We start from the raw sequence: 25165 nt of genomic DNA, 5'->3' as shown, positions 1-25165 counted from the left end.
TGCTTATCCTAGAAAGAAGCAGCGGATTTTTCCCAAGTCCATTTTAATAATGGCTTATGGTCTTTTTTTTAGGAAGCCATCCAAATTTTTTTTTAAACCCCGCTAAGGTAACTGCTTTTACTACATTCTCTGGCAGTGAATTCCAGATTTGAATTAAATATAGAGTGAAGAAATATTTCCCCGATTTGTTTGAAATTTATTGCTTTGTAGCTTCATCGCTTCCCCCCTAGTCCTAGTATTTTTTGGAAAGAGTAAACAAGCGATTCACGTCTACCTGTTGCACTCCACTCATAGATCTTTAAAAAACTCTGTGTGTCCCAGGGATTTACTCCTCTGCCGTTGTGTCAGAGTTCTCTGAATCTAATGGGATTCAGACATGTCACATGGGCTGGAGTAGAATACCCTAGCCCAACAGAAGAGTTTTTAACAGGCTATGAGGACTGGTGGGGGAGAGAAACTGATGGTGGCCATTAGAGATAAGAATGGGCAGAAGCCGAGGCCTTGGCACTAACTGCTGCACATTCCTATCCCGAGAAGGGGAAAAGGGAAATGGGACTTGATATACCGCCTTTCTGTGGTTTTTGCAACTACATTCAAAGCGGTTTACACAGTATATACAGGTACTTATTTGTACCTGGGGCAATGGACAGTTGAGTGACAAGGAGCTGCAGTGGGAATCGAACCTAGTTCCCCAGGATCTGCTGCACTATAAGAGCCACCTCTGCCTATCACTAGCAACATAACAGCAGTGTTCCAGTATGTACTCTTCTGGGAGTCCAGCCAGACTCTTCCTAATGAGTTCTTTGAATTTGCTTTGATCAACTTCTCGCCACTGTTGAATACCGGACACTGGCTTAGGAAGACTTTAGATCTGATCCACTTTGCCTGTTTTTCTGTTTATTTTTATGGATGAATTTCCAGTACTGGGCTCCACTTCTGGAAAAAATTATCCTCTGGAGAAGGATAATAAATTCTAATGCTAGAGGCAGGGCAGGGAAATCCCTGGCTGAGCCTGAGAGCTGATATGTAGTCTTGTCATAGAGAATCTGTCACATGTGACAGATCGTAACTGTGGCTGTATCTTACCAGTGCTACACCTGCAAGACTCAACCTGTCCAAGGACAGCGTACGACTAATTGCGCTATAGAAATGATAAGTAGTAGTAGTAACTGGATTTACTGTGCACTCAGCTTCCATTCTGATGAAACAATCAAAGTCCTTATTGTTGATTTCTTCGTTCTGCTTTCTATATCATATCTGTGTCCTTATCCCTCCCCTTCCTGATATTTTCAGTCGTGAGAGTTCCTGTAAGAAGTCCCAGGCTCCCCCATTACAGCAGAGTCTGATCTCATTATTGCACAGATGCCAAATTTCACCTAGAAACCCCTCTCAGTTTGGGGGCGCTGTCTATGCACCACACTGTATTGAATTCCTTTGGGGATGTTGGGATCTAAGTACTGTTCAGATCAAACCTAGCCTCAGTTGGGATTTCTCCAGTCTCAAGCACAGGCAAGATACAGCAGGCTACAGTGAGTACTGTGCACACATATAATCATTCTGCAATGTACACACATGGAAGTCCCACGCTTTAGGGTTTACAGGAGCATATAAAATCTCACAGAGATCAGTACAGATTGCCAAAATCACTGGATCTCCCTCCATCCACACAGAGACAAACACATACAGACGTATGAGCACCCTGGCACAGATATATATGGAAACACACAGGCAGACAGACACAGACTTACAATATGTACATTTTTATATTTGAATCTCTGTATATTTAAATTGCTGTTTGATTTGTCATCAATAAAAAATGTTGAATCATAAATGTTGTATTTATTTATTTGTAACATTTATATCCCACATTGTGGAAGTTGCCTAGAGTGGTAGACAGAGTAGTTACAAATATTTAAAATAAAATAAAAACTTTCAAGTTCCTAATGCAAACTCATTTCCACCTTACTCCTTCTGAGCCTCACTTTTGATCTAGTCCCCCCTTCAATCCCATAACCAAAGATGCTAAAATATGCAAGCAAGCACCTTACAAAAGAATAGCCCCCTTTCCCTCCCTTAACCTCTCCCCCCATATATCATATTTCACAAAAGAGGAAAAAGTAAACCAAAAACAGAAGGCAGGAAACTAGGTCGGGTTCATTTTACCTGTCACAACCTGGAGGAAGAGAATCAAGACCAGGAGTGAAGACATCTTGCTGTCAGAGCCTAGGAGGGAAGAGAGAACTGGTGGAGCCTCAGGACTTTCAGTCTGACTTTACGAGGAAGTTACGGGCCTTTGATACTTTCTGAAGGCTGGCTTTAACCCAGAGCCGGAACTATTTACAACAGGCTTCTAATTCTTGTAAAGCTACACGTCTTATGGACTGTCAAGTTTGCCTGCTCTCATGCTGTAAGAAGGAACTTCTGGAGTGGCCAATTAAAACAACTCATGCTTATTATTTGCCCTGTTTCTTTTCAACATTACTTCCCTCACCCGTAAATGTCTTGTCTGTCTGTATTATTTAGATTGTAAGCTCTTTTGAGAAGGGACTGTCTCTTTGTATCAGGTGTTCAGCGCTGCGTGCGTCTGGTAGCGCTATACAAATGCTAATAATAATAATAACAGGTGTTTCTCTACATAAAATGAAGGACTGAGACATCATATGGTATGGGAAAGCATATGCACACCAGCTCTTCAGCACTCAAATGCCCTGCTTCATTCTATGCACTTTCACTACTACTACTTAGTATTTCTATAGCGCTGCCAGGGTTACGCAGCGCTGTACAATTTTAGCATGGGGAAGGACAGTCCCTGCTCAAGAGAGCTTACAATCTAAAGGTTACAAACTATGTAGTCAGTGTAGGTAACTTACAACTTATGTAGTCAATGTAGGTAGCTTACAATCTAAAGGTTATAAGCTATGTAGGGAAAGTGTAAAATATGCACAAACGTGCCAACCCTGGCCTTGAGAATGAGGACAGGCTAAAGAGGTTAGGGCTCTTCAGCTTGGAAAGAGACGGACAAGGGGAGATATGAGTGAGGTCTACAAAATGATGAGTGGTGTAGAACTTGAAGTCAATCGATTTTGTACTCATTCCAGAAGTACAAAGACTAGGGGACACTCGAGGAAGTTATATGGAAATACTTTTAAAACAAATAGGAGGACATATTTTTTCACTCAATGAATAGTTAAGCTCTGGAACTCTTTGCCGGAGGATGTAGTAACAGCAGTTAGCATATCTGGTTTTAAAAAGGTTTGGACAAATTCCTGGAAGAAAAGTCATAAGTACATAAGTATTGCCATACTGGGACAGACCAAAGGTCCATCAAGCCCAGCATCCTGTTTCCAACAGTGGCCAATCCAGGTCACAGGTACCTGGCAAGATCCCAAAAAATACAAAACATTTTATGCTGCTTATCCTAGAAATACACAAAAGTAAAGTGCTATGGGAGGATTACTACGGTGGAGTTTACAGGCACAGTCTCATATTTAAGTCGCAGCTGATTTGCTGCTACCGTTTTAATCATTAACACATGCCCCCTCCTACCATTGTAGCAGCACAACTATTTTCTTTATATCTCTTTTTTTCTTATTTTGATTTTACGCATTATTCCATCATGCTGCTAGCCTTTATATCTTTGTAGCAAACTTATCACTTATAACTTATCTGCATCCTGTTAGACATGTGCTTGTCTAACGGCATGCAGTGTACAATGTAGTAATAAAAACTCTTCTCTTGAAGAAGAAATTATAACATAAAAAATAAAAAAAGATAAACAGACCTTTGTAATATTTTCTTTCTAGGTCCTTAAACCAAACATCCCTAGTTTATTAAGACTATATATATATATATATATATTTTTTTTTTTTTTTTTTTTTTAAAGTTTCCAAAACAGAAAAAGTGAAGCCGTTAGTTTTAAATCTTTAGGCAATAAATTCAAGTCTAGCTCCCTGGACTGAAAATAAACTATCATGGATAGTCTTATAACACACATCTTTAAATGTTGGCAAACCTAGACAAAAAGTCCTAGAGAAGCAGAGTTTACGTTCATAGGATGGAAACTTCAATAATTCCCCAACTCCCTCAGAATTTAATCCATATAAAGATTTATGGCTCAAAGTAATAATTTTAAACTGTATACGTTTTTGAACAGTCAACCAATGTAAATCATGCAAGACAGGGATAATTCTATCAAATCTATTCAAACCAAAGATCAATCTTGTAGCCATATTCTGCAGAACCTGTAAACGTCTGCAGTCCAACTAAAACATAGTATAAGGAGAATTGCAATAGTCTAATTGTGGGAGCAACACTGCCTGAACAATAATTTGAAATTACTAATTGCTCTTAACTGTCTAAGCTGAAAGAAACATTTTTGATAAAAAGTGCATTAATTTGTTTTTCATATGAAAGTTTAGAGTCTAAAACAATACCTAAAACCTTGGAATGATTATCAATCGTCACTCTGTGGCCTTTTTATTAAAAGGTTGGCGTGCAGCAACAAGTTTGCCATCCACCAATCCGGAACTACCTCGGTAGTTCCCACCTCAACACATGCTGGGTCAGCGCAGGAGCCCATTTCAGTGCGGTGATTCACTTACCGCACGGCCATTTCTTTTTCCGCAAAAAGGACAGCCCTGTTACCTGCTGGGTAAAAGGGGGCCTCAGCACATGTCAAAAAGCACGCTAGCGCAGGCCCCCTTTTATTGCAGATTAGTAAAAGGACCTCTCTGTGCATAATGACAGTGTTGCAAAAATTGTTGTATGCCCAGACGGAGGGATGCAGCTCCAGGCTCTAATCTGATTTCTTGTGCAATAAGTGTGGCTGTTGCTAGTGCAAATCCATGTGCACATATGTGGAACTGCACTAGTTCACACTCCCATGGTAGTGCATGTTTTTTTTTGAACACAGCCTGTTGGTATACAATTTGCTTACCCCCAAATTCTATGTGTCAACATTTTGATGATTCCACCTGGTAACACATCCATTAGAGTACATACACAACAAATTGTAAAGCTATCGTTCTTATGTACATTAATCTTAAGTTGCTATCATCAGTTTTTGTTTTATAACAGTACCCTCTCTTATCCCCTCCCCCCTTACTACCTTCACTTTTGCCATGTACACTGAAAGAAACAATAGTCAGCATGTTACATTAAACTCAAACCGTACTTCCAATAGTAACACCTTACATTATTCCGTGATTGAACCCCTTATTACTATTATTCCCCCCCCCCCTCCCACTCATCCCCTCCCCCCCTGCCTTTTTAAATGCTCCATGCTCATTCGTAATACCCCCAAATTCTATATATCGTGCCTTAAATTAATCACGGAAATCGAAGCGTATTCCATAACAATGCACATAACTCAATTAGTTAACTAGCTAATCAGTGCTGTCAACCATTGGCGCCGACTCTGTGGGTGCTGTGGGTGCTTGAGCACCCCCAATATTGAGAAAATTCCTTGTATGTGTCCAGGGAGGGGTCATTTTCATTGGGCTTAGCATCCCCAATAATTTTGAAAAGTTGGCTCCTATGCTGTCAACTGGATGTTAACAAGCAATTATCAGCACTAATTGGCATTAATTACAATTTACATGCACAACTCGCTAAGAGTATTCTGTAACGTGGTGCGCATCAATTTCAAATTGCATGGAATGGGCACTTCTAAAATCTATACGCTATTTTAAGCAGGCAACACAGGAAAGCCTCTCACATAAAGTTACACCTGCTCTGAGACATATACAAATGTTTGGTGTACTTTTTGTCTGTATTCAAGTATTTTATGAATCCACATCAGTGGTGTACCTAGGGTAGTTGACACCCGGGGCTGGTCATTTTTTAACACCCCCCTCCAAAATCCAGTACTAGGCATACTGAAATACAAAACACTCAGGACCTATAGAGCAATTCTACTATACCATAAGCAGTAATTTCTACGAGTCACACAAGGAAAAGGAAAGCATCTTAAACACTACAGTGAGCACTAGAACATCAATTCACCTATTGTAAAACGAAAACAGACAGATTAGTACAGATCATCGATCCTGCACAGTCAATGCCAACTGAAAGTCATGTCTTTTTCACAAACACAGATACACCCTAATCCACTATAGAATAAGTAATCATAAACTCTCTATTTAGACAAAAATTAAACTGAACCCCCGATGCCAGACTCTGCATACAATGCAACACCACAGAAACAGAAAATGTCCCCTAGTACTGTGCAAAATATAAAGACAGCAGATTTAAATTTGAAAAACTAACAAATACCAATCACCACTTTACAAATTAACAAATAGAAATAAAACAATATAGAAAATAAAATAATACCATTTTATTGGACTAATACATTTAGCTTCCAGAGGCCAAAATCTCCTTCCTCAGGTCAATACAGTATAGTACAGTATCCTATCCTGACCTGAGGAAGGGGGTTTTGTTCTCTGAAAGTTAAGTCAAAATGTATTAAAATTAGTCCAATAAAAAGATTACCTTATTTACATGTTCTACTTATAAACATTTATTAACACAGCTACAGTACTACTTTATCCTAAAGCAAAAAATAAAAATATTATTTTACTTACAGTTTGTTGTCTCTGCTTTCTTTATCTTCTTTCGCTGTCTTCCTTCCATCCAGCATCGTCTTAGCTCTCTCTCTCTCTCTCCCATCCACTGTCTGCCCTCTCTGCTGTTCCCTCCATCCACTGTCTGCCCTCTCTCTCTCTCATACATCCCAACTCAGCTAGCACCAGCATCCATGCACCTGCTTTTGACGTATGCAGTTTTATAAGAACCTTTTCCATTTATAAAAACATGCTGTGCACTTGGAGGACGTTTGTAAAATGACACCCCCTCCCGTGTTAATAAGTAGAATTTGTAGATGTACAAAACAGTTATCTGTATATAAGGGATGCTTATGCTTAAAAAAAATATATTCACAAGCCTTAACAGGAACACAAACAGCAAGTAAAATTCATTCGATGCAGTGAACGCTGACAACATTTCTTGAGCTACCTCGGGGACCTTACATTCTCCTTGTTCGGGTCAAAAAAAATCAGCTGCTGTGTTTTTTTAAACAGTAATTTGTGTTTGTAAACTTGCAGTAGCCCTAAGAGACTCTGATACACTTGTTGTAAAAACTACAATTCCTCCCAGCACGCAAAGCGCGGAAGCGTCACTCCGATTGGCTGCGTCTGCGGGACTACTCCAACTCCCGGCAAGCACCGGTAAGAGCGTGCTACGGCGTCCCGCTGATCTAGGCCGGGGTGGGAATGGGAGGGGGGAGAAAGAAGCATCCCTCGGATTGGCTGCACGGGCCACCTGTGGGCGCGCGGGCTGTGGCTGCGTCGGCGACGTCGATGTAGGGTGACGGGGCGGGGCCCGGGCGGTCATGGCGCCGCCGTCTTCTTTGGCTGCACGTTCGTCGCCTTCGGGCCCGCGCTCGCGCTCTTTCTGTTCACCGTTGCCCGAGATCCGTTGCGGGTCATCATTCTGGTGGCAGGGTGAGTGAGCGCGCGCGAGGGCGGGGTCCCTGTGTTATTCTTCTATAGTGCATTCATTTTCCTGTATTTACAGGTGTAATATGTTTATTATTATTTGTAGGGGGATTTTTTATTATCCTTCTGTTAATGTTTTGCGCCATACTCTTATTATCCTGCTGTTATTGATTTAGTATTTTGTGTGTGTGCTAATGTTCCAGTATTACAAGTGTAATATGTTTATTATTATTATCTATTGTTTGTGTATTATGATCCTGATGTAAGTGTTTTGTGCTTTAATCTTTTGGAATCCAGGCTTGCTCATAGTAACGTAGTAAATGATGGCAGATAAAAAGACCTGAACGGTCCATCTAGTCTGCCCAACAAGATAAACTCATTTTACATGGTATGTGATAGTTTATACCAGAGTTTGATTTGTCCTTGCCATTCTCAGGGCACAGACCGTAGAAGTCTGCCTAGCACTGTTCTTACCTAAAAGTTCTGAAGCTAACGATGAAGCCTCTTAAAATTTACACTCTAGCCCCTCCCTATCTATTCAGTCACGATCAGTGGGCAGACTGTAGAAGTCTGCCCAGCATTGGTTTTATTCTCCAATTACTGGCGTCGCCACCCAATCTCCACTAAGATTCCGTAGATCCATTTCTTCTACACAGGATTCCTTTGTGTTTATTCCATGCACATTTGAATTCCATTACTGTTTTCATCTCCACCACCACTGTTCTTGTACTAAATGTTCTGAAACTAATAGTAACATAGTAGATGACGGCAGAAAAAGACCTGCACGGTCCATCTAGTCTGCCCAACAAGATAAACTCATATTCATACCTTACCTTGATTTGTATCTGCCATTTTCAGGACACAGACCGTAGAAGTCTTGCCCAGAACTAGCCCCACCCCCAAAACCAGCCACGCCTCCCAAATCTCAGCTAAGCTTCTGAGGATCCATTCCTTCTGCACAGGATTCCTTTATGTTTATCCCCGCATGCTTGAATTCCACTACCGTTTTCATCTCCACCACCTCCCACGGGAGGGCATTCCAAGTATCTACCACTCTCTCCGTGAAAAATACTTCCTGACATTTTTCTTGAGTGTGCCCCCCTTCAATCTCATATCATGTCCTCTCGTTGTACCGCCCTCCTCATCTCCAGAAACGGTTTATTTGCGGATTAATACCTTTCAAATATTTGAACGTCTGTATCATATCACCCCTGTTTTTCCTTTCCTCCAGGGTATACATGTTCAGGTCAGCAAGTCTCTCCTCATACATCTTGTAATGCAAATCCCATACCATCCTCGTAGCTTTTCTTTGTACCGCTTCCATTTTTTTTACATCCTTAGCAAGGTACGGCCTCCAGAACTGAACACAATACTCCAGGTGGGGCCTCACCAATGACTTATACAGAGGCATCAACACCTCTTTTCTTCTGCTGGTCACACCTCTCTCTATACAGCCTAGCAACCTTCTGGCTACGGCCACCGCCTTGTCACACTGTTTCGTCGCCTTCAGATCCTCAGTTACTATCACCCCACGATCCCTCTCCCAATCCGTAACTTTCAGACTTTCCCCTCCTAACATACTTCTCCCGTGGATTTCTACTCCCTAAGTGCATCACTTTGCATTTCTTTGCATTGAATTTAATTGCCAAACCTTAGACCATTCTTCTAGTTTCCGCAGATCCTTTTCATGTTTTCCACTCCCTCCCCGGTGTCCACTCCGTTACAAATCTTAGTATCGTCCGCAAAAAGGCAAACTTTACCTTCTAACCCTTCGGCAATGTCACTCACAAATATATTGAACAGAATCTGTCCCAGCACCGATCCCTGAGGCACTCCACTACTCACCTTCTCCGAGAGAATTCCATTCACCACCACCCTCTGGTTTCTGTCCGTCAACGAGTTCTTAATCCAGCTCACCACTTCAGGTTCTATCTTCAGCCTGTCCAGTTTATTCAAGAGCCTCCTGTGAGGAACCGTGTCAAAAGCTTTGCTGAAATCTAAGTAGATTACGTCCATAGCACTTCCTTGATTCAATTCTCCAGTTCTGAAACTAATGTTGAAGTCCCTTAAAGTTTACACTCAAGCCTATCCATATCTATTCAGTCGTGATCATGGCGTAGACCGTAGAAGTCTGCCCAGCACTGTTCCAGTACTAAAAGTTTTGAAGATTCTGGAATCCTAAAGAGTTACAAGATTCTGGAATCCCAGTTAGTAGCAACATTCCATGTAGAACCCCAAAGAGTAACATAGTAATGATGGCAGATAAAGACCTGAACGGTCCATCCAGTCTGCCCAACAAGATAAACTCATTGTACAACTTTTATGTTGTTGTATGCTGATGATATCTTTGTGCTGGTTCCTATCATTGTGATGTAGGTCTTATCTCTTCTGTTATTAGTAATTGTATTAGGAGGATAGGCTGCATATCTTAAACTAAATGCTGACAAGACTAGAATTTTATGGATCACTCTTAATTTGTCGAACTAGTCAAACTAGTGATGGAATTCGGCTTACTACTGAAAAGGTGTCAAAGTTTTGGGGATGCTGTTGGATTTCTCTTTGACTGTGGAGCCTCAGATTAATAGTCTAGTTAGGAGAGCTTATTTTAAGATGAAGCAGTTGCGTCTATTGTGTTCATATTTTTGAGGGGCCATTTTAGAATTATGTGCAATTTTCAATTTTGCTTTGCTTGATTATTGCAACTCCTAATTTTAGGTATAACTTCTAAGCTGACTCATAAAATTTGACGAATATTCAGCTGTAAGACTGATTTTTATTTTGCAAATCCTGTGGCAACCATGTGGCTCCTTTTGGTGAAGGAGTACTACTATTACTACTAACTTAACATTTCTAGAGCGCTACTAGGGTTATGCAGCACTGTACAGTTTAACAAAGAAGGACAGTCCCTGCTCAAAGGAGCTTACAATCTAAAGGACGAAATGTCAAGTTGGGGCAGTCACGATTTCCTGAATAGAGGTGTAGTGGTTAGGTGCCGAAGGCGACATTGAAGAGGTGGGCTTTGAGCAAGGCTTTGAAGATGGGCAGGGAGGGGGCCTGGCGTATGGGCTCAGAGAGTTTATTCCAAGCATGGGGTGAGGCGAGGCAGAAAGGGCGGAGGTTGCAAGTAAGCCCAGATCATTTAAGGAGCTATGCATAATATTTGAAATTTTGGAAGGCAATTGCTTGGTGGATTTGGTTAGACCAGTAGTCCATCTAGCCCAGTATCCTGTTTTCCAACAGTGGCCAAACCAGGTCACAATTACCTGGCAGAAACCCAATTGTAGCAACACTCCATGCTACAATCCCAGGGCAAGCAGTTGCTTCTCATGTCTGTCTCAATAGCAGACTATGGACTTTTCCTCCATGAATTAAACTCAGATACGCTAACTTCTGTTACCACCTCCTCCAGCAAAAAGTTCCAGAGCTTAACAATTCATTTAGTGAAAAAATATTTCCTCCTCTTGTTTAAAAGTATTTCCATGTAACTTCCTTGAACAAGTAAAAAAAATCGATTTTACTCTGTCTTGCTACACCACTCAGGATTTTGTAGACCTCATCATATCTCCCCTCATCTGTCTCTTTTCCAAGCTGGAGAGCCTAACCTCTTCAGCCTTTCCTCATACGAGAGAGTTCCATCCCGTTTATCATTTAGTACACTGTTCTTTGAACCTTTTCTAATTTTGCTATATCTTTTTTGAGATACGGTGACCAGAACTGAATGCAATACTCAAGGTGCAGATGCACCATGGAGTGATACAAAGGCATTATGTATTTTTGGTCTTATTCACCATCCCTTTCCAAATAATTCCTAGCATCCTGTGACCTCTAGAAGCTTCAACCAACTGCTTCAGTTTTTTACCAAATGAAATCTATGAAATGTATTTTCCCATTCCTTTTTGTTGGATTTCATTTGTGGAATAATTTTCCTTCGGAATTATGTTTGACAACGTTATTACTCTTTTCGTAAAGTTCTTTAAATTTATCTGTCCTCCCTGTTTATTAAGCTGCGTGCTAATGCATTTCTGCACAGCTTAGTAAACACGGGGGTAAGATATGTTAGTTTATGTTTAAACAATTTTATTAATGAGCAAAGTAACAAAGGCAAGGGTAACAGCACAAAAACATTTCTAACATTTTCAAGTATAATTCTATACAACAACAAGATAACTCCCCGACTTCTCCCCAACCCCTCCTCATCCCAAAGTATACAACCCTTGAATCACCTAAAATTTTCTCTATGAGCCCTGCTCCCCACCACCCCCTGAAATAAAGATCACATAGTCCCCCCTCCTCCCCAGAATGGAAAACTCCCAATCTCAATAGAGAAGGGTAGATAGTGGGGTTACCCAGGGGTGTGTACTGGGGCCACTGCTTTTTAACATATTTATAAATGATCTAAATGGGAATAATTAATGAGGTAATTAAATTTGCTGATGACACAAAGTTATTCAAAGTTGTTAACCACGAGGATTGTGAAAATTACAAGAGGACCTTATGAGACTGGGTGTCTAAATGGCAGATGACGTTTAATGTGAGCAAGTGCAAAGTGATGCATGTGGGAAAGAGGAACTCAAACTATAGTTACGTGATGCAAGGTTCCACATTAGGAGTCACCGCCCTGGAAAAGGATCTAGGTGTCATTGTTGATGATACGTTGAAACCTACTGCTGAATGTACAGCTGCAACCATGAAAGCAAATAGAGTTAGGAATTTAGGGAAGGAATGGAAACAAAATTGACAATGTTATAATGCCTTTGTATAGCTCCATGGAGTGACCACACCTCAAATACTGTGTGCAGTTCTGGTCACCACATCTCAAAAAGATATAGTGGAATTAAAAAAGGTACAGAGAAGGGCGACGAAAATGATAAAGGGGATGGGATAACTTCACTATGAGGAAAGGCTAAAGCGTCTAGGGCTCTTCATGTTGGAGAAAAGATGGCTGATGGGAGATATGAGTTTTATAAAATACTGTGTAGAGTGAAACAAGTAGATGTGAATTGCTTGTTTACTTAAGTCTTTTATAACATGGCATAACATTATCCTGCTGCTACTGATTTAGTATTTTGTGTATATTAATATTCTAATATTACAGGTGTAATATGTTATCTGTACGGGAATTGTTTGTGTATTATGATCCTGCTGTTTTTGGCCTTACTGTTATTATTTTGCTGTTATTGATTTAGTACGTTGTGTGTGTGTGTTAATATTCCAGTATTATAGGTGTAATATGTTTGTTATTATTATCTGTTTAGGGATTGTTATTATCTGTTTGGGGATTGTTTGTTATGATCCTGATGTTAGTAGTTGTGTGCCTTATTTGTAATATCCAGCTATTGATTTAGTCCTCCTTTTACAAATGCAAAGAAGCCCATGGGAATTGAATGGATTTCTTTGTATTCATTGCACACTAATCCTTCATAAAAGGAGCCCTTTGTATTTTGTGTTTATTAGTATTCCAGTATTACATGTCTAATATATTATTATCTGTTCGGGGATTGTTTGTATATTACTACTACTACTACTTAACATTTCTAGAGCGCTACTAGGGTTACGCAGCGCTGTACAATTTAACAAAGAGAGACAGTCCCTGCTCAAAGAGCTTACAATCTAATATTATGCATGTCGTGTTATAACGGTTGATCCTGATGTTGGTGTTTTGTGCCTTAACTCTTATTATCCAGCTATTAATTTAGTATTTTGTGTGTTTTAATATAATTATTTTATTGTTAGTTTCTACAGCCTCATGAGATCTGCTTTTCTATGTGTTGTTTAATTTCTGAAAGTTTGTGAAATCATATTTATTTCTTAAATGTTGCTCTTAATTTTATGATGATTAGATTGTTGTTGTTGTTGTTATTCCACTTTGAACCTTATTAAGGGATTAGGTAAGTATAAGTTCCCCAAGGTAAGATGTTATCTTTTTGTTTTAGTGTATATACAGGTAAAATTTTATGTACATTTTTGTTTTCCTACTATTATGAATGTTTTATTATCAGCACACAGTTGGAAGGGGCCAGATTCAGCGGCATGTTAAGCTAATTTGGCAGGACGTTCCCTGGCTCCAGATGAAGAGTGACCTAAATTGAAAAACTCTTTGTTTTGTCATGCATCTGAGTATCTTCCCCAATTGCTGTTCTTACAGTTTGGTGGAAAGTAGTCTGATAGAGCAGCAGTCTCAGAACCAGTGAAGTCAATGTTTAAATCCCACTTTGGTTCTTTGTGAGCTTCGGCAAGACACTTAATCCTCCATTGTCTTGGGTACAAGGTCAGGGGCCCATGCAGAAAACTTCTCATAGAGCCAACATTCTACTGCAAAAAACCCCCAAAAATCCCCAGGTCATGCTATAATCAATGAGCATGCAAATTAATCCACAGCTCATTGATAAATGTCATCTTGAGCATTGATTGGCTCAGGCACTGACAGGAAGGTTGACATTGTTTTTTTTTTTTTCTTCAACACTGATGACACCTTGAACTAGCTTTCTGCAGGGCCTGTCTAATGCCCCTCCTCCCTCTCCCTGACCTGACACAACCCCACATCGATGTTAACCCAACAGTAAAAAAATAAAATACCTTTCTGGTGGTCTAGTGGTTTCCCCCTCCCCGACCCCCATCTCAACAGAAATATCCTGGTAGTCTAATGGAGGCTTTCCCTCTCGACAAAACCCAAGTACCCCCCAATCCTTCCTGAAGCTCCCCGGACCTGTACATCAAAAGAGGCAGGAGCGAGTGGTCATCACATGGTGCATCTCCCTTATATGGCAAATTGACCCCAAGGTGCCGCCATTTTGAAGACTGCAGCGCTGGAGGCAGGAGTGAGTGGGCATCGCTCCTTCCTCTTTTGAGATATGGGTCTGGGGGCTCAAGGAAGGGTGAGGGGTGCCATGGGCTCTGGGGGGCACTAGACCATCAGGGACTTTTGTGTAATTTTTGGGGATGGTGACAGGGCATTGGATCGAATGGGTAGGAGGCTCACTAGACTACTTTGAGAATTCATTTTTTACTGTTGGAGGATAGGGGGCTTATGGGTTGGGGAGAGGGAGGGCGCGAGGTCGTTAGGGACCCTGCAGAAAGCAGGGTTGGGAGGACCTGCAGTTTTGTTTTGTTTTGTTTTGTTTTTTTTCTTCAGTGCCATCGTTCCTGTCAGGGCCTGAGCTAGTCACTGAGAGGAAAGGTGACATTAACAGTGAGCTGCAGATTGCTGCTGCAATTTTAACCTGGCAATAATTTGCATAAATGAGAGCATGCTGGGGTGTTTTTTCTGCAGTAATTTTGCAGTACAGGGTCTGCTCTACTGCAAAGCTTTCTGCATGGGCCCCATAGTTTACAGAATGTGTCTTTCTCTTGCTAATTTTCAAAGAAAGCCTTTTTTCTTTTGGAAATTTTTCTAGCATATTTAAAGTACCCTTGCATTTTTGCAACTATAAGTGGATTATCCGCTTGCTTGAAGAGGACAAGGCAATGTAACATAGTAGATGATGATGGCAGAGAAAGACCTGTACGGTCCATCCAGTCTGCCCAACAAGATAAACTCATATGTGCTACTTTATATACCTGACCTTGATTTGTATCTGCCATTTTCAGGGCACAGACAGACCAGTGGTGTGCTGGTAAATATTCAAGAACAGGCTCTCTCCCCGTCCCCCTCTGCGCCCCCCCCCCCCAAATTGCAGAGCTGGCTGTAGCCGGGGAGAGAGCCTGGGGGGGGGGGGGGGTAATGCATTACTCCAGGGAAAAAAATTAAATGATCCCAGGTTCCAATCTAATTCATGTTTAATGTGCGATAAAATGCCATAAATAAGTATATAAATATAAACTTTTAATGTTGAGCACCTGATTCTCAAAGTGAACATATTCCACACTATAATGAAAATAAAATGATTTTTTCTACCTTTGTTGTCTGGTGACTGTTTTTCTTATCATGCTGGCCCAGTATCCGATTCTGCTGCTTTCTGTCCTCTTAACTCCTTTCCAGGGCTTCCTTTCCATTTATTTCTTTCCTTTCCTCCTTTCTTCTTCATTTCTGGTCCTCAGCTTCTGCCTATTTTCTTCATCCATGTGCAGTTTTTCTCCTCTCTTCCTTTTCCCTCATCTCATCTCCTTCCTCACTCTTTCCTCCCCTCCATCCATCCAGCATTTATTCTCTCTCCCTCTCTCTCCCCTGCCCTCCATCCCCCATGTCCAGCGACCCTTCTCTCCCCCTGCCCTGCACCCATACCCAGCGACCCTCCTCTCCCCCTGCCCTGCATGCACCCATGTCCAGTGACCCTCCTTTCCCCTGCCCTCCATCCACCCATGTCCAGTGACGCTCCTTTCCCCTGCCCTCCATCCTCCCTCCCTCCGGATCCGGTCCCTCACTGACCTGACTCTGAGTCACCCTGCCTTGTCCTTCGAATTCTTCGGGGCAGGCAGTCTTACCTGCTCGCTGCCAGCGCTGACTCTCCCCCGCTGCCGGATCGCGCTTAAAAATGGCTGCCGAAAAATGGCTGCCGAGACAAGGGCGGCCTGCAAGACTTCAGCAGAAGTCTTGCGAGGCCATCTCTGGAAGTCTCGGCGGCCATTTTTAAAGTGCAAACCGACAGCGGGGGAGAGTCAGCGCTGGCAGCGGGCAGGTAAGATTGCAATGGGCAGGGCTGGGCGCCGCCATTTTGCAGCGGCGTTGACTGGAAGGGAGGGCAGGCTGCGTCCCTCCTCCAACAAAAGGTAGGGGGGCCGGGAGGGGGGTTGTCACACACCACGGACCACCAGGGATTGAAAAACGCTTGGGGGGAGGAGTTGGGGTGGGCTGGAGGTCCACTGGACCTCCAGCACCCCCCCCCCCCCCCACCGTCCCTGGGTGGGAGGGTGAGAGAGCATTTGGCCGGCGATGGCAACAACATTTTCTGGGGTTTGGGGGGGGGGGCTGGAGACCCACTGGACCTCCAGCCCCTGTTTGCGTTTGCTTTGGGGGGAACAGGGGCCTGCCAGCATGCAACTGCATGCTGGACAGGGCTCACCATTCCTCCCCAATGATCCGCAAAGTCTAACGCCAGCTCGGAGCTGGCGTTGATTTTGCCGTGACCAGCGACCCAGTCTTTGGCGTGCTGGACGCTGATCATTGGGAATGAATGCGTTAAGCGCTGATTAGCATGCATTTGCAAGCTAATTGCGCTAAGAGTCCTGTTTAGCATGTATTTGCATGCTACTTTAAGCAGAGCCCTCGAGTGCGTTGTTTCAGGCGCTCGAGGGCTCTGATCATGGGTCGGCTTCAAACTCCGGCGCTAGTATGGTTTAACAGCCTCTAGCGCCGGAGTTTGCTTTTGATCATGAGGGCCTGTGAAAATGTGTTAAACATTGTTGCAAACCATTGGTATAATCTACATAGGTATCATTAATGGAAATGTGCATGAGGCCCTTTCACACAAAGTGGTGGAAAATAGGTCTGGAAATGTCTTTACTATAATCTGTGATTACAGGTGAAAAAGGTTTTTAACCATAGGCAGTTAGCCAAGTAGTTAATGGCTTGAGTGAATGCAAATGCTGTGTCAGCCCTGAACTCAACCCACCACACAACAGCTTCCTGCCATCATTCAGAACTGCATTTCAATGGGTGATCTGCCTTCTGTTGTGGGGGAGTTCCTTGGAAAAGTCCTCTGAGCAGAAATGATATGTATTGTGTAGCTAAAAAGCACTTGCAGCTGATAGCACAATCCTCTTTCTCTCCTCCCACAGATCCTTTTTCTGGCTTGTGTCTGTGCTGCTGTCCTCCCTGGTCTGGTTCATTTCTGTCCATCTCAGTAACCGTGATGACGCCGCACTTCAGTATGGATTGCTGATCTTTGGGGCTGCCGTATCAGTCCTGCTGCAGGAAGCTTTTCGATTTGCTTACTATAAACTTCTTAAGTAAGTCATCAATCCCCAGAGCCTGGTCAGTAGAGTAATGGTTTGCCAACAGCTACCAGCAGGAGCATCCTTTTCTTCCCGTTTTTGCAGTGTCTGCATATTAAAATTACAGGGATATGAGTTCTGATCCTAAATGTGTGATCTCTTGTGTCACCTTGGCCAAGTCTTTTAATCTCTTTGTGCTGTAATTAGCTGCTAATTAATAGAAAAAGGAAAAAGTACCGATGACATGGTTGCATTTTCTTTTCTGGAAGCTCAGATTTAATTGAAAAATGCTTCAGAATTCTAACAAAGCAGACGGCAGATAATTTGACTGAAGAGCAGAGAATAGTTGTCAGGTAACTTAACGTCTGCCTTTCTGTTGTTTTTGATATTCAGAAAAGCTAAAGAAGGGTTGGCAATGATTAGTGAGGATGGAAGATTTCCCATCTCTATTCAGCAGATGGCTTATGGTGAGTAGGCTGCAGTTTGATGTCCAGTGTCCACTGCATTTCAGTGACAGCACCCTCTGCTTTCTCTGATCTGAAAGGCTGTCAAATCCCATGGAAACGATGGATCTTAACGCTGAACGAGTCTGTGTTCTTGATATGTATTAAACGGAAAGGCGTGCCTCTTTCCTATCCTGAAATGTCCCCTCTCTGTCTTTTCCTGATTGCTCCTTCACTTTCACCTTACTGTGGGCAGTGCTGAATTCAAACCCCTTGCCAAAACTACCTGATGCCTTCTTTCCCCTCCCAGTCTCCTTGATCGACAGCTACTGGAACAATACATGTTGCCAGTTCCTCCCCAGCACTTCAGATGGCACCTCACATTGTACCTGCTGATGTCTTCTAGAGTTGGACCCACCCTTTTGGGAATGTGTGAGAGACAGGAGTTGATAAGGGAAAGGGGGGGACCCCCACCATCTTCCTATGGTGTTGTATTAGAAGCACATCGCCCTGATTCCTTTCCTTGGCCTCCTGTTTACTCCAGCGCAATCTCTGAATGACTGAACTACCCAGAAGACCAGCCTCACCCTCCTCCCCCCCTCCCATACAGCTATCATGCCATGCTGCTCACCCTCGATTATATTTATATTGATCCTTCTGCTCTGCTGATACCTGTGTTTATATTCCAGTCTCTGGCCTCTCTTTTGGGATTATCAGCGGTGTCTTCTCTGTCATTAATATCTTGGCTGACTCGATAGGCCCCGGGATTGTGGGGATTCATGGAGATTCGCCGCATTACTTTATCACGTCAGGTGAGCATAGAGTTCACCCCCTCCTGTGTCATATAGTGATTAACCAACCTTTTTGATTGACCAGGTCAGCTCTGTTTGGAATTTATTCTTCTGACATTTATTTTTATTTGTTGCATCTGTACCCTACATTTTCCCACTTATTTGCAGGCTCAATGTGGCTTACATAGTACCGTCAAAGGCGTTTGCCCAGTCGGTTGATAACAAATACAGGTTGTATAGTGATCGAATGAGGTATATGTGGAGGATAGGGAGGGATGAAGATTGCGTGAGATACAGTACGATCATTAGTCATGCTATGTTCCTGGGTGAAGAGATTTACGTGGGGTCGTTGGGGTAGGCCTTTTTGAAGAGGTTGGTTCTTAGTGATTTCCTAAAGTTCAGGTGGTCATGGATTGTTTTCACCGATTTTGGGAGGCCATTCCATAGTTGTGCGCTTATGTAGGAGAAGCCGGATGCGCGAGTTGTTTTGTATTTCAGTCCTTTGCAATTTGGGTAGTGTAGGTTTAGGTATGATCTTGACGATCCGACTCTGTTTCTTATTGGTAGATCTATAAGGTCTATCATGTATCCTGGGACTACGCCGTATATAATTTTATGGACTAAGCTGCAGATTTTGAAGATGATCCATTCTTTGATTGGGAGCCAATGCAACTTTTCTTGAAGGGGTTTTTCACTTTTGAATCGTGTTTTGCTGAATATCAATCTGGCTGCTGTATTTTGGGTGGTCCGGTGTTTTTTTTGTGAGTTCTTTGCATCCCACGTAGATTCCGTTGCAATACTGCATGATTTAGGACCATTGATTGTATTAGGTTTTGAAGGGTTTCTCTTGGGAAGAAAGGTTTTAGTCGTTTGAGCTTCCACATTGAATAGAACATTTTCTTTATTACAGAGTTTACTTGGCTCTCGAGAGTAAGCTTGTGGTCGAGTGTGACGCCGAGTATTTTCAAGCTGTCTGAGGTAGGGAGGGTGTGTCCTGGGGTATTTATGGTTGTGGGTTTGTACTTGTTGTGTTGAGAGGAGAGGATGCAGTGTGTGTTTTCAGTGTTCAGTTTCAGTTGGAATGAGTTTGCCCACGAGTCCATGATGTTTAGGCCATCGTTGATTTTAATGGTTATTTCTGTCAAATCATGTCTGAAGGGGATGTAGATTGTAACATCATCTGCGTAAATGAACGGGTTAAAGCCTCGATTGGATAAGGACAGTTGCCAGTGGAATCATCGTAATGTTGAAGAGTATTGGTGATAGTGGTGATCCTTGTGGTACTCCACAAACAGCTTTCCACGGTGATGATATGTTTGATTTGTTGCTTGAATTCTGGTGGTTAGAAAGCCTTTGATCCAGTTAAGTACATTTCCTTCAATCCCAAAGTGGCCAAGTAGTCTTACTAGTATGTTTTGGTTTACCATGTCGAATGCACTCGACATGCCGAACTGGAGGAGTGTGCTTTTACCTGTGGCTATCTCCTGTTTGAATTTGGCCAGGAGGGTGACTAGGACAGTTTCAGTACTATGGTGGGATCGGAATCCTGATTGTGAATTATGTAGTTCATATCAGACTTGTATTGCATGTGTTTCCGTTTCATGCTGCTTTTGTGTCATGACAGACAATGGCGTGGTCTTCAAGTAGTGTCACTGGGCATGTCATCACCTGACAGTCCCTTCCACCTTGCTCCTGGGTAGAATTTTTTGCTGTGGCCTGCCAGGGTGTTAAGCAATGGAGCGTGTCCTGCTGCTCTCTTTTACATGTGTCTTTTTTTTTCTGTTCTCTCCAGCGTTCCTAACCATGGCAATAGTTTTCCTGCACACATTCTGGGGTGTGATTTTCTTCGATGCCTGTGAAAAACGTCGACTTTGGCCCCTTGGGCTAATTGTTGGCAGCCACCTGGTCACATCGGGACTGGTGAGTGACAAACAAAAGGAAGTTTAAATGCAGATTTCAAATTTATTTCTACTTTTATATTTGAAGAATAGTTTTTTTTGTTTGTTTTTGTTAGAAAGGCATTGACACTTCTGAAATATGTAGCTGATTATTAGGAATAGGACTGTCATCCTGTTCAAGAATAAGTATCTCCCTCACAGAATCACATATGAAATTCCTACTACTTATTTCTATAGCGCTACTAGATGTACACTGACCATGTAAGAGGCAGCTCGACAGAGCTTACAATCTAAGACAGACAAACAGGACAAATAAGGGAATTACTTAAGGTGGGAATGATAAAACAGACATGGTACTGAACAAGTGAATAGGAGTTATAAGCAGCCTCAAAAAGGTGGGCTTTTAGCCTAGATTTGAAGATGGCCAGAGCTGGAGCTTGATGTACCTATTCAGGAAGTTTATTCCAGGCGTAAGGTGCAGCAAGATAAAAGCAACGGAGTCTGGAGGAGAAGGGTTCAGATAAGAAAGATTTACCTGATGAACAGAGTTCCCAGAGAGGAATGTAGGGGTGGAGAGGTACTGAGGAGCTGCAGAGTGAATTTTATTTATTTATTTATTGTTACATTTGTACCCCGCGCTTTCCCACTCATGGCAGGCTCAATGCGTAGGCAATGGAGGGTTAAGTGACTTGCCCAGAGTCACAAGGAGCTGCCTGTGCCGGGAATCGAACTCAGTTCCTCAGTTCCCCAGGACCAAAGTCCACCACCCTAACTACTAGGCCACTTGTAAGTCAGTAAGAGGAGTTTGAACTGTATGCAGAAACGGATAGGGAGCCAATGAAGTGACTTGAGGAAAGGGCTAATCTGAGCATAGCGACACTGGTGGAATATAAGTCATGCAGCAGAATTTTGAAAGGAGAGAGATGGCTTAGTAGAAGACCTGTGAGAAGCAAGAGGTGATGAGCATGGATAAGGGTTTTGGAAGTGTGCTCGAAAGGGACAAATTTTGGTGATGTTATAGAGAAAGAAACAACAGGTTTTAGCAATCTTTTGGATATGTGCAGAGAAAGAGAGAGGAGTCAAGATGACGCCAAGGTTACGAGCTGATGAGAGTATTATCCACAGAGAATGGGGGAAGAGGAGAGGTGGGTTTAGCCCTGGAGGTTTGCAGGGAGAGTGATCAGACCATGTCTTAACTGCAGTGTTGCCATTTCTTCTCTTTCAGACGTTTCTGAACCCCTGGTATGAAGGCAGCCTAGTTCCCATCTATGGCATCACTCTTTCTATGGGTGTCTGGGCCTTTGTGACAGCTGGTGGCTCTCTCCGTAACATTCAGAAGTGCCTCGCGTGTTGTAAGTCTGGACTGCTTTAGTTTAATGTCCAAATGCAGACAAAGCCTTGCTGGATTGGGAGGTTGCCTCTCTTCTTGTCAGACCATAGTTAGCTCACTTTATCTTCCAGTGCTTCGGGTTGAGGGGTACGGTCTCTACCTTAAGATCACCTGGATTGTCTGTTGTAATCTTTTATTGTTCTTTCCTTCTTCTATAGCTTATGATATTTTGCTTATTGATTTTATACCAAATTGCAATCTAGGCCTCCCGTTGTACCATCCCTTTTCTTGTCCCCTTTCATTCTTTTTGTTTATTATATTCACGTTATTGTAAACTGCCCAGATACCCAATGACTGGTGGTAGATCTGATAAAGATGAACTATGATCTGTAATTTTTTAAAAATCCCTGGTTCTCTCGCTGACCCTCTCTGCACATAATCTCAGACTGAGTCACTTATCTCTGTTATATCTGAGATTTATGGATAAATTGTTCTTCCTCTCCTCCCCCCCCCCCCCCCCCCCCCGTTCAGGCATTGGGCGTGTGCTGCCAGGCTTTGTATCCCAGAAGCGGCTGCATGCATGTCTCAGGCACAGGGACCCTGTTTGGATGAAAAGTGTTTATATAAAGTGTCTGCTGGGGATTTGACCCAGGGTAACCTGTCTTTGTTTCTCCCAGGCAAGCGACAGGATAGCGACCAGGTGATGGTGTATTCCACCCTGCAGGTGCCCACAGAGGAGTGACTCGGACCCCACCTACACAGATGCCTCTAAACAGAGACTGGACCATGGGAGCCAGTGAGCGTGGGCCCTTCCCTCAGGTTTTCCTACCTCCACAGCAGGGAGAACTTTTTTTTTTGTTTGGCTTTCTTTTTATATATGTATAAATTTCAGATTGGAGCATCCCACTGCCTGCACTGAGCAACTCTGGTGGCATGTGCCAAGGATTCAAAGGAACTGTGGATTTTGTTACTCAAGGTGTGATCTATGAACCTACTTTATTTTCAGATGGTAAGGCGACCGAAAAACACTGGAAGTTGACAGGAAACCTGATGTGTAACTTCATAGTGCCAGAGCACCTTTCCGCTGTGGGCAGGACGGCTGGTATTGAGCCGGCAGAAGAACAAAAGTTCATGATACACATTACCTCGGCGCTTACATGCTAAGGAAAGCCAGGCTGTGAATTATGTCTGCATGTCTGAACACATTTTGTATTGCCTTGGTCACTGATTCTCATGAAATAATGATCAAAGTGTATGTGTTGGGTCGGGGGGGGGGGGGGGGGACTGGTTTACAGTATTTATATACAATCATGTGCTCCAGCAGTGCAGCCTCATTCTCTGCTGCACTATCTGACTTGCTCCTGGCTTCGAAGCTCCCATGCTGTGCCAGTGACCAGATTAATGGATACAAGTCTCAGAGTGGGGGGAGAAGTGCTGTTCAGTGAGAAGCGCAAGGAGAACCAGGTCAAAATTTACAGCAGACGACCCAAGATGCACTCAAAATACAATAAAAGATCACTTCAATTAAAAAAAGCAACATAATTTTGATTCCACTTGTGATCAGAGTATTTTTACTTGTTTAAATGTTGACATTTTCTTAACTTTATTATTTAGATAATTGAAAAATCTGCTGTATGTTCTAGAAATCATTAAATATATCTTTCCTTACAGAGAATTAACCGTAGTAATTTATTGGTGCTTAAGTATGGAACTGATCCTTTCCTCCAGTTGCTTTCTTCCTTTAGAATATAACATCATTGTTAGCCAAAGTTTAACAACAACAAAAAAAAAAGGTGGACTAGAAACTTTGGGCTGTGTTTTTCGGTACCTAGAGGAGGAACACATCCTGCAGTTCATATGCAATTTTCATTCTGCAATGGTCTTCCAGAAATGATCTGGGTAAAATCTTTGGGCATGCATGTAGGAAGTGGCAGTGTTTGTATGTGGTACAGGGTTCTGTGTGAGAGGCCCAGGGTGAGTAGGGAGAAATCACTGCTACTGAGGAAACATGTTTTGGGTATCTGTACTGCTAAAAGTCCCCCTGAAGAGAAGGGAGGGGTGCAGGTGCTGTCTTTGTTTCTATCCTGTCTTCCAGCTTGTTTTTGCTTGAAATCACGTCTTTTACCCTTGGCGAATCTATCTTGTGAATGCTAGGCTGTGTGCTTCCTGCTTGTAACAGCATCAGAGCTGTGACTTTGATGTACAGAGGAGGGATGTACATCTGGCTTCTGGTGGTTTAGCTGAAACAGGAGTTGATGCTGATGCTCCAGGTCTCTGTGAGGAGCCAGCCTGGATCTGAATTCTACTTCAGTCAGCCCACATTTGTTCAACAAAATAAACTCTTTGTCCTGTCCGTTTGCTTAGTGGTTACAAGACAACATACAAAAATATACGGATTCTATTTTTCAGGTTGGGTGAACGCTGAAATGTTACTTAAAGATACATTTTTTTTTATTGCTGGAGCACAAATCATTTTACTTTCATCATGTGCTAGGGGTCGATATTCAATGCACTAGAACAAATAGTTAACCCGCCAGCTCTGTCCGGGAACTAAGTATGGCTGAATTGCTGATTCCATCTAACCTTGTGAGGCCTGTGTTTTGTGGTTTAAAATGGACTATGATGTGATGAACTCTTTTAAATAGCTATTGCTTTTACACTGGATCTCTCCTGTGGAAAAACGGCTCCTGGCCAGTTAAATATCACTTAACCTGCTAGCTGCGAATATTCAAACACTGGCCAGCTAAGTTTTGCGGCCAAATGGAGCTGCATAAATAGTAGGCCTGTCTTTGGCCGCTATGAACTTAGCCGGCCAGCACTGAATATTGAGAGACAGCCAAAAATAAACCGGATATTCAACGCTGGTCACCAGAAACAGCCCGGCATTGAATATCCAGGCTCACCACTGACTGAGGAAGATAGCTGGGCTGCTTCCTGTGGTCTGAATGACAGCCCCTTCTGTGGGTAGGATTGGTCCTTGTAAGGGACTGCTCTGTGTGTCACAGATGCTCTTAGGGGGCCAGATTGCATTAAAAACAGATGGTCTAAACCCTCCCAGTATCGAAACCTGCAGGATTTGCCCAAAAGAGCAGAGCCAAGAACCACGTCATCAGCCTGCCAATCAGCGCGCTCTGTGCTCAGACTCCAAAAACAAACAAATGTGCTCAGACTCCGTTCTGTGGTCCGTTGGGCTTCTAGCTTCATCTGTTAGCCTGGGAACTCTGATTTAGGAGCAGTGCTGAGGATTTACTGTTCAACAAATCTGAGTTTTCTGCCAAGAATAACGAACATGAAGCTCTATAATAGGATTTAACAAGAGTGAGCCCAAAGATGGGAC

General features: G+C 42.7%; 1 protein-coding gene across 1 annotated transcript in view; it reads left to right on the top strand.

Annotated features, from left to right (window-relative positions):
• LOC115457465 (gamma-secretase subunit APH-1A-like) overlaps nt 1-23376 on the top strand; it is a 40646-nt gene extending 17270 nt beyond the window's left edge. The window contains exons 2-8 of the mRNA XM_030186880.1: nt 7365-7502; nt 17211-17381; nt 17760-17833; nt 18499-18621; nt 20393-20520; nt 21724-21850; nt 22506-23376. Of these exons, the coding sequence (XP_030042740.1) occupies nt 7365-7502; nt 17211-17381; nt 17760-17833; nt 18499-18621; nt 20393-20520; nt 21724-21850; nt 22506-22570 (826 nt within the window). The 3' untranslated portion in view covers nt 22571-23376. The remainder of the gene's footprint in view (nt 1-7364; nt 7503-17210; nt 17382-17759; nt 17834-18498; nt 18622-20392; nt 20521-21723; nt 21851-22505) is intronic.
• Nucleotides 23377-25165: the final 1789 nt, after the last annotated feature.

This window comes from Microcaecilia unicolor, chromosome 14 (assembly GCF_901765095.1).
Source record: "Microcaecilia unicolor chromosome 14, aMicUni1.1, whole genome shotgun sequence".
Lineage (NCBI taxonomy): Eukaryota > Metazoa > Chordata > Amphibia > Gymnophiona > Siphonopidae > Microcaecilia > Microcaecilia unicolor.
Note: the sequence above shows the minus strand (reverse complement) of the source record. Positions and strands in the feature narration are given on the sequence as shown.